General features: G+C 41.0%; 1 protein-coding gene across 2 annotated transcripts in view; it reads right to left on the minus strand.

The window, feature by feature from the left end:
• The window catches only part of BTAF1 (B-TFIID TATA-box binding protein associated factor 1), a 59,911-nt gene extending 56,237 nt beyond the window's left edge, over nt 1-3,674 (minus strand). Inside the window, exon 1 of one of the 2 annotated variants that reach the window (XM_026061957.1) lies at nt 3,295-3,674. In XM_026061957.1, coding sequence (XP_025917742.1) covers nt 3,295-3,435 — 141 coding nt within the window. In that variant the 5' untranslated portion in view covers nt 3,436-3,674. Of the gene's footprint in view, nt 1-48; nt 389-3,294 lie in introns of those variants that run through there. The other variant, XM_026061955.1, reaches the window with a different exon arrangement.
• Nucleotides 3,675-10,716: the final 7,042 nt, after the last annotated feature.

The raw sequence follows: 10,716 nt of genomic DNA on the forward strand, positions 1-10,716 counted from the left end.
GCCGCCGCTGCCGGCCCCCCTCCCCCGCCCTTCCCCGCTCCTACCGACCTGGAGACGGCCATGGCCGCCGGAGCCGGGCCCCGCGGGGGCGAGCGGCGGGGCAGCAGCAGGGCCGGCGCCGCTCTCCCGCGAAGCGGAGCGCAGGGCAGGGCCTAGCTCAGGCCTCTCGGGCGCCGCACCCGGCCTCGGCCCCGCCGGCGATCCGCGGGCAGCGGCTGAGCGCAGCTGGGAGCGGCAACGGTCGGGGTCTGGCTCCCCCCGGGGGGGCGGTGGCGGTGCGGCCGGGAGCGGTGCGCAGCCCTCAGAGCGCGGGTTAAAGCCTCTATTCCCCCATCGCCGGGGCGAAGCCCAATGCCTGGTTTTATACGAGCAGCCATCTTGTATTTATTCCCTTCCTCCATGATAGCCGCTTCCTGATTGGCAAGAGCGCCCGGCCGCAGCCAATAGAAAGCGCGCTTCTAAGAGCTGGGAGGGGGGGCGCATGGAGCGCCCGGACTGAGCAGGATCTGCCATGGAGCCTGCCGAGCCGGCTGGGGTGGGGGCCCGCCGACCTCCGGCGGGCCGCACCACCTGCACGCGGGGAGAGGGAAGGCTACGCAGAAGACCGTCCCGCTCTCCTTCCCCGAGCAGGGAGAGAGGCGCGAGAAGGTGAAATATTCGCGTTCTCCTGCCAGTTCCCCGCGCGGGTGAAGATTTCCGTCCGCTAGTCTGACGGGAGAGGAAGACTGGGGACTGCGTGAACTCCCGCCGCCCCCCATGGGCGAGGTGAGCCGTTCCTCGGCCTTCGCCCCGCGCTGTGGCGCAGGCGGCGTGGCCGCTGGGCCCCGCGGAGACTACAGCTCCCGGCGTGCTCCGCGCCGGGACGGCGGCCTGCGCGGGCGGCCTCGCGCCCGCTGAGGAAGCGGCCGTTGGCGCCGGCGTCGCGTGCCTTCTCCCTGGCCGCCGCCCCGCGCTCCTGTGAGGAACCGGACGACCCCAGGAGCCCGCGCCGCGCCGCGGGGAGCCGCGTGCCGGGGCCCCGGCCAGGCCGGCGCCCCGCCGAGGCAGCCTGTCCCGCGGCTACGTGCCGCCGTGTGGTAACGGCGCCACCCACGAACGAGCGAGGGGGCGGCGGAACTGCTGCCTCCGCAGCTCGGCTCGGCGCCTTCGCAGCTGTCTCTGAGAGCCGCAGCCTTTTCTTCCACTTTCTGCCGCTTCCTTCTTCGTTAATACAGCCAGCGCTTTTCCCCAGCCCGCGTGAGCTCTTCAAGCAGCATTTAAAGCGGAGCTGGACTTAAAGGTCACCAGTTATCCGCACAGCCGTCTCTTCCACCCATCGGGCGCCCTGCGCAGCTTGCCGGAGTTTCCTGTAACGAGAAATACCAAACTTTCAAGTGCAGGCTATCAGCGCCAGTCAGATCCAGAGAAATACAAATGAAGATATTAATTAGAAGAAGAGTATTTGAATAATCATTTAAATTAATGATCACAGGGATGTAAACTTAGCTGATGTATATAACCTTTCACGTGGTAGGGAGAAAACAATTCTTTTTTGTACTAGGCAGAAACTTGCATAAATGCATGAATTTGCATAATATTGTATGATAATGCAGTTTCATCCAAAGCCCACTGTGGTGCATTCAGTTGTTAATTTCATACCAAATTATTCTACAGATATTCTCTCTCCCAGCTTTTCTGCTGACTGGTACTCACTCATTACATACAATTTGCCTTTACCTCTAGTAGTTAATTCTGCATATATGTATTTATCCCCACCAACACATGCCTATTCCAAATATACATAGTAATTCCATCTGCACGTTCACCAGCCTTTCATAGTTCTATAATCAAGACATCCTGGTACATAATACCTCTATCTCTTTATATATACACCTGGGTCCAGCTTGTAACAACAACCTGAAATTAATTTGCTAGAATTCAAAATGGAAGAAGGCCTATATTTGAATCTTCTAAAAGGGCCTGCCCCCATGCGTATAAACACTGAGAAGCAGAATACCGCTTCCCTATCTTCTTCCTCACCTGTCCTCTGGTGGGAGGCTCCATTGTGGCTAGGAGCTGGTGTTAAAGTGGCAACTTCAGAAGCACCAAACACCATCAGTATGAGTCAGCCCAAGGCCTCCACATCACAGAATGTGGCCAGAGCAAACCGCAGACTTCATTTTCTGTGGTAGAAACAGCTTTTGGCACAGTACAAGAGTCATAGGCCCAGATAATGCATTTTCTCCTCCCTGTCATGGCTTTCATCTAATAACTTCCTTCAGGGAATAGCTGTTGACACCACTTAGCCCTTACAAAAGACCCTCTTGCCCACCCAGATCAGTAACTGGAGATCCATGGACTACAAACAACACTCTTGCTGATGCTGTCAGCCACTGCCCCTTCCCCACAGCTGGATGATCTGGGGATTATCTTGAGGTACCTCCTCCTCTCCCATATGTTCTGCAGCTTGAAAAACACTGTAGTATGCTACACCCCTTCTACTTTTTCACCACAAAATCAAAACCACAAACAATGAATGCATGTAATAATATAATAACATATAACAACACTGAAGTCAGTGACTCTACTTTGCACACTTGGTACTGCTCAAGGGAGGTAGTGGGCAAATCTAAAATTTTGAAATGTTGTCCAACCCATCACCAACACAATCCCCTCATGCAACCTCCTGTAACACAGTATTACAAAAACTACAGTGGGTTTACAGCCTCTTACTGAAGCACTCCAAAACTACCTGCACCTTCCTCTCTGCCATCATATGACCTCTCTGAACGCCTCTCTGAACCCATAACTAAGATGTGTCTCATCATGTGTTGCAGGCGCACCCAGAGGTTGGAGAGTGAAAGAAGTCTCTAACTCATGCTCCAAGGCATGCGTGGCATACATGCCTGTCCCATGTGTGTTCATTTTAGCACATGATGGGGTGCTTACAGTTTGGCCACGTGATGGGGAGGAGCGGCAGAGATTTAGGGTTGGGAGCAGCAGGGAGCAAGCTGAGAGTGAATAAATTGTTCTTGCATGCTAGATACTGTTGACAGGGATACACAGCAAACATCCTTGACAATATTTGCTTGTTTGTTTAGCCAGGAATCATCAGCCATTCTCTCCTGCCGTGGGTGTTATTGAAATGACCCTCAGGCGCTATTTCCAATACCCATGTAATTCTAACATCCTATTTCTTCTTAGGTCCCTTGAAAACATTTTGTGCATTGTTTTAACAGCAGTCAAGGCCAAGTGCCCATCAAGCATGAAATAAAATTTGTTTTGAACAAGTCCATAGTGTTTATATTGTCTGATTAAAAAAATAAGTGCAGTGAAAATATTGATAGTGGGTCTTACAGACAGAGTACTGGCTGAAATGATGATAAACTGCAGTCCAAGGTAAGCAATCTGCAAAAGACAGAAAGAATGATCTGTTACTTGCTTACTAGCAGGCATTCTGGACTGAAGCACAATTCATTTAAGTTTCACACCATATATTTTTGTGTTTTGATGTGACATTTATGTACAGCAGATCCTTACTTAATTGTTCACCTGTGTCTTCTGCTCAATCTTTTTCCTATACCCTATGAAAATTGCTTCTTCTTTATGTACTCATCTGTTGACCTGCTCCATAAGTCAATCATTTTTGCACATTTGTTTTCTTTTGACCCATTTTTCAAGGCATATCTACACATTTTCTTCCATTTCTTTTTGAATACATTAAAAGAATCCCCCCTGCAAATCTGCTGTGTGCCAGTATGCTCTCTCAAACCTGCTCCTAAATTAAATAAAAACTTTAATCAGTTGGTATGTTATGATCATTACTTCTTGCACTGATCTCAATTTTTTTTATCCTGAGTTCCTCCTCCTATCACCTGTATCCACCTATGAACTCTTATTACTCAGTCTGCAGATTCATAGCAACTGAAACTTTGTTCTGTATGTCTACGGAGTCTAAGAAAAAATGGTGCAGCCTTCAAGTGCTACAGCTGTGCAAATAATAGATGACAGAGGCAGAGATTTCTATTAGAATTCCTCCTGATTAGACCTAATATATCACAATCTTCTACATGTTCTAGTCTTTTTTATTTTTCCAGTTAGTTTTTCTTGTTCTGAAAGTTTGTAGGTTTGTATTGCTTAGGATCACGCCAACCTCTCTTTAACAGTAGGTCTAACGTTTTATACTGCCAGTCTGGTATAATAGATGATTTTTGTAACAGCTTGCATATATTTTAGCGGCTCTTTTATTTAATTTTTAAACCATTTGGAAATCTCATCTGAATAGAAGCTAGTCTTAGAAGCTTGTCCCTGCTTAGCAGATTGTTCAGACATCTCCTCTGCTGGTATCTTAATCACTGGCATTATTTTATTATCTGGAAAAATTTGTTCTGAGATCAATTTCTTCATTATAGACTGATGCAGGTAAATTGTTCAGTTTCTCTGCAACATGCTGTTTCTTAATTATGCCTTCTGTTCTGAGGTCTGCCAACTAACCAATTATCTTGTAAACTATTCTGACAAACTTTAAAATTCTTGTTTATTTTCATACATTTAACTGTTTGCTCTGCAAGTATTTCTTAATATTCCTACTTTTTATTTTACATTTTACCTGCTGTAGTTTAGACCCCTTTTTACTGGTGTTACAAAAATCGGATTTCTGATTGCTGAAGGATATTTATTTCTTGAATAATCTTGTCTCCTGCTACCTAATTAATACTTTTCTTGCTATTCTGCATATTTTTTATTTAACAGATTACTTATCTTTGATCACCTAAGCTTCATGAGTTTCCATATCAACTGTCATGGTTTAAATTATCTCATTTTTACCCCAAGGACATTTTTGATGAGCTTCATAACTTTCCCAAAAACCTCCTTTAGAAGTGGCAACTTTTATACAGTCTGCCTTTTACGTTCTTCACCATAAGTAATGGTATCATAATGGGGACTGAATGCTGACTGATAGCTCTAGTCGTCCAAAAAGCAGCTCAAGAGACATCAATGAAAAGCAGTATTCTGAGAGACAAATTAGGGAGAAGTCATTGTCATCCGCAACACAGACTAGTAACATTTGTGAATTAAGTTTCAGGGGCTCCAATTTCTCCATATCCTAGAGCACTCTATCAAGAATCAGTGAGTTTAAAATCACCAACAACTAGAAGGTTCCATATGTCGCCGGAGTTGTTATAATTATTTCATTAAATCTCATTACCTCTGACCTTATTTAACATTGTACATTCAGTCCAATTTTCCTGAATAAGAGGCTCGTGATACCAGGAGAACAAGTAGAGAGAGCAAACTTGTGCTTCTCTTTTGTGATCTTCTGTTCCCAGGGATTTTATCTCGTTAGATTGCATGGACTCTTTTGGAAGTGGTGCTCCTTGCCCGTCTCCATCATCTAGACAGGCTCACCACATCTTCCTGAAATATTCAGCTGTGTTTCAATTACCACCTGGTATATTAAGCAAGCTTGTCTACTTTTCCCACCTATACTAGTAGTCTTAAAAAAGGTATTTCTTCTTACGATCTATTATATTAAAGTCCTTTCTCATTGTCAGACTTTCTTCTTACCCATTCTATCTTTCAGGACTCCTGTTTTAGATATGTATACATATATAAAAACAAATATACCCATTTGCATTTATATATAAAAGGATATTCTGTACTATTGATCATAACCATGTTTTTGTTCATCACTGTTTGGTCTGTTATTTCTCCAGTGTTTAGTTCCATGATATCAAACTTTTTATCTTCCAGCTCAGCTCTACTTTCCTTCCTATTTTATATTAGATGCAGATGTGTTTTTCACATCACTGATATTCTTAGCACATAGGTCTTAGGTTTGGGTAGTTTACTGTTCCTGCAGTTCTTCTTAGGAAATGGTGTAAATTATCCATTTTATATAGTTCTTCTCTTTTCCAAAAAAGCTTTTACTGTTTTACATTTACATTTAAAAACTCTTTCTTTTTACTTTCTTCTGAATAATCTTATTAGTAACCACACACTTTTTGTGTGTCAAAAAGGTGACTAAAGTACATTCACTAAATGTGGCTTATGAACTCTGAAGTGTTATGAGGTTGATAATAGTAACTCATGTGGATAACTGTACCTTTATACCACATCTCTCACTGACATGTAGGAGACAACTCCATTTACATATAGAAATTTATATATACACTTATATACATATATACACATATACATTTATATATACTCACACATACATGTATAAAAATGAATTTAGTATTTCATTTACAGAAAAAAAAACTGAAGGAGAGAAAAGTTCCTCCCAGTTATCGTAGTGGTTTTTTTGGATCAAGGTGACAGGCAAAAATGAACCACGGTAAGAAGCAAAGAGAATGGAAATAATGAGGTCAAACTCTTTCTATAGATCTACAGGTGTAGATTTACAGGCCCTACATAGGCCTGTGGAAAAATACAATATGAAAATAACTTGAGTAGGAACAAATGATACTAAGAAGATATTTTTATTCTATTTATTTCTATTTATACCAGAAAGACTTTTTATTAAGTTCTTATATTATTTAAGCTTGTGCGGCTATAAAGTTTTTTATTTAATTCCAATAGTCACATTGTTCTCTTTTCATGAGCTAAGGCAAGAGAGGCATTACCCTGTGCAGTAAAAAGACTAGTGTATGTAATTCCAGTGTGCACAAACTGAATACAAACAGCATAAATAGAAAAGCAGCTCTGTCATCAGGGACATAAGGATGTGGAAACCACTATAATGCTGAATAAACAGGGCCAGAAGTTTCACATCTAGTTCAGCTCTTTCCAAAAGCCGTTGCTTTATAAAGATAGAAAAGAAGGCTTATCTGTGGCCTTCATCACAAGTTCTACTATAATTACTGAGCTTAAATTAGATTTAAAAACAAGTTATGAGAACATATCCTTTGCTCTCTCTGTATTTTATTAAAACTATTATATTAAATTATAGAAATCAATTTATGTTTTTCTTCTAATTTGTAAGTACTACACATTATAAGCACTACTGTTTCTCAGAATATGTTTTAGGCCTATTAAAAACTTCTGGTATGTAACTTTTGAAAATCAGAATTTACCTTTGTTGTTAAATAGCTCCTCCATGATGCAGCTACTAGAATATGGTGCTGTTCCTATTTTGCCTCTGGGATCTACAGACAAGGATGAATCAGCTGTAGCATTCACTTTGCTACACCAGTTTGTATTTTTTCTTCTATTTCCTATGTGCATCTGCAAACCTTCCAAAAATGCACTGAGATTTGATTCACAGATATCAATAACAGCTTGTACTCTCATCTCTTAAAAAGAAGGGTTAATTTTGCTTTATAGACTTTTGCTTGGTAGTATTAATTTCAAAATAAAAGTTCCTCTGTGTTTATGTTAAAAGGGGTCATTTGAAGAACTGCATGAGAATCATCTTCATCTGTGTCAACTTTTAAGTATATTTATCTTGGGGGATCTTTCATCTTCCTTTGTGGAACATTTAATCGTGAACATTCCTTGTAAAAGAAAAGATTCCTGCTTACGGTATGAGTCTGTATTGGCTTGCTTGCTGTGCTTACTGTGAAAGTAGTTACTTCAAATTTGTATATTATACTCTGTTTTACTAATTCATATCTATGTTATGGGTCTAATAATAGCAACATTATAGTGTATTTTGATTACTCCCCTGAAAGTGTGCAATATCATGTATGTATTTGTAATAAACAAGTCAGATTTGATCCACAAATTCCTCAAATGATGGAATTCCTGAAATCCGGTCATAACATAGATTGATCTCAATGTGTGAAACAGATTTGGTGCAGCAGTTTCTTTTCTGACTGTTTGAAATTCTGGTCAGATTCTGGAGGGAATATCTTCAGGATATTATGCTACACATAGACTAGATTTAAAGCTCAAGGAGAAGCCTTAATTAGTTTTAAGTTCCCACATGACTTTATTGCAGGATAGAGGTCAGAGTACTGCTCTATTCTTTTGATAACTGTTATTTACATCAGCATGGTACTTACACAGAGCCACAGGCACAGGTTATGAGACCCAGATAAGACGTTACTAGGAACTCCTTCTCCAGCATATACTCTCTTTTCTCCCTTTACACCCAGCAGTCTTTCAGCAGCTTTTTTCACATACACCATTTGCACATTTCTACCCTCACACTGATAACTCTTTCTCCTGACATTTTCATTTTCCTTCTCTTCATTTTTTCTCTTTTCACATATTTTTTCTGTCCTTCCCCCCTTCATTGTCTTCTTTCACCTCAGGAGAAATAGGGATACTGTGGCCTGCAGCAAGGTTGCTTCCTCACATGGTTCAATTTCTGTCACCTGTTTTTTCTCATCTTTCTCATCTTTTTTCTCATCAACAAATGTGCCAGGGAACATCCCCGAATGGCAGCTGCCTTCCTCTGGCTACGACCTAACTAGCACAGAGGTAAGTCACTCCGTGTCAACTAGTTTAAGTGCCTGGGAGCAGTTCCAGATACATTTAATTTAGTAACATAAATGGAGCTTGATAAAGCTTATTTGGCTTTGGGCTTGAGATATCTCTTTGAAATTATTCCTCACTGCAGTAGAGCTTACAGGCTCCCCAAACCTAGAGCAGTATGGAAACCCTCAAACTGCCCTGCAAGAATTGAACCAGAACTGATAATGAATGCCACTGATCTAGAAATAATGAGCCTAGCTAGACCCATCCTAATTCCACATGGAGATGCTACATTCTGACTGCACTGAGCTTTCCAGTGCATCAGTTTTTCAGTTACCCAGAGCATCCCAGCACCTCTGATTGAGATAACAAAGGCTTGATTGTAGGGTCATTTCAATTCTAAAAACATAATTCAGACCTAAAACCAAAAATATAAAAGCCCAGAACCATTATTTGGATTTAAGCTTTCACAAATTTTTGCTCTTTATTCATTTATGAATACTGTTTATGTAGTATAAAAACAAAACAAAGACATTTGTAATGTCAGTCCTTAATTCTTAGCTCTCTGCTGGAGAATACCAGCAAGTTTTTTTCTTTTTTTTCTTTTTAAGAACATAACAAAATAGTAGCCTGAGTTGCAGATCTTCCTTGCCCCCAAATAAAGAAGCATACATAAATGATTCTTAGTGTGTCCCTTATTATTTAAAAAAGAGCAAGCAAGGGAAGAAATGCTACTCTTTCTTAACATTTAGTGCTCAGTTCCAAAACTGGTTTATATTTAGAGAGTTCTATTCCTGAGACCACATGCCTGAGGCTGCACCATTCTCACAATCACAGATTTAATGGGAAATAAAATTGACTAGCTGCTGTGAAAGAGAGAGAACTATTTACTTTGTAAAATGAACAAAGCCAAAGTTGCCTCTGAGTTGCAAAGGCAATGAGGCATTTGCACTTTGAATCTATATTCACAGAATCCTTTGATTCCTGGAACTTTTTGCATGTGATACAAATTAACAGGAGTTGCTAGATATTCCACACTTTTGAAACTCTAGTGCTTATTTAGTAGCCACAGAACCAGGAATTCAGAAATGTAGCTTTCATGCTGCTAATTAAAAGCCAAAAAAGGTCTGTGTGTTCTAGCTACGAACTCTTATTATTGCAGTTGCTAGTGCATACTTACACCCTCCTGCTTTTTGCTTTCTAGCTATGCCGCTTTTCAAGCAGTTTCTTAACTGCATAATGCCTTGCATATCCAGTCTTGAAACATTCATTTTAATTGCTATTTTTAATGCTATGGTCTAGCTTTATCCTTATTCACAATGATGCCCCTTTAAAAATACATTAATTTATTTAAAAGGTTAAAAATTATTAAAATTGTAGAATTTAATTTTTCATTTACCTGGGTATTGTATTAGTACTGTTTTCTGTCCTATGAACTAAGATTTGTTTACACACAGTGGGAGGCAGCTGCTGGCATGAATTTAGTCACTGTCCGTTGCACTTCTTTCTGGAGATCCAGTGAAGTGGCAGTCCAGAGGAGACTGTTCCAATGCATGAATCTAAAAGCAACTTACCTGAAAATGTTATTTTTCTACTCTGATTAAATTACTCTGCTGTGCTGTAACCAGAAGCTAGTAGAAAACACAACAGAAGGAGACAGATCTGACTGACAAATAGGGAGGTGTATGCACTTACCCTGCAGGCAATCTTGGCTAGCTGAGATGGATAAACTGATAATATAAGCTACCTCATTCCGATGGGTTGCTGAGAAAATTGTGACATTCATCTGTACAGGGCTATTCTGAAACATATATTATCTATGAGATCAGGAAGAAACAGAGTCAGGATGGGATCTTCAGGTTAATGAAAAGCAGGTTTGACATTTAGAGTATTTGAAAACCAGTTGGTTCCAAGTTCTTAGCAATCTGGGAAAAAAAATCTGCTATGAAAAGTGAACCTAGGCCTCTTCAGTTGATGGTACAGAAAAACTGGAATTAAACTGCAGTGTTGCAGAGATCCCACAGACTTCGAGAAAAATCAAAAGAAAAAAACAGGATATATACAAACCATTTAACTATGGTGGAACGAGTTCATCTTACCCATCAGTTGTGCACTCAATCTGCTGAACAACCAAAACTTCATCTCATGTTAAGTTCTATTATTAAAAGTAAGCGTCTGTTTTAAGGATATCTCTCAAGTCGTAAAGGTTTCACGACAAAGACACTCATTTTTGCTGGCATTAATTCAAACTGCTATTATCAAGTTAAAGGATGAAGCTGACATAACTGTTTCATTCATTTCACAGTAGTTTTT

The sequence above is a fragment of the Apteryx rowi genome, unplaced genomic scaffold (genome assembly GCF_003343035.1).
Source record: "Apteryx rowi isolate R43461 unplaced genomic scaffold, aptRow1 scaffold_188, whole genome shotgun sequence".
In the NCBI taxonomy this organism is placed as follows: Eukaryota; Metazoa; Chordata; class Aves; order Apterygiformes; family Apterygidae; genus Apteryx; species Apteryx rowi.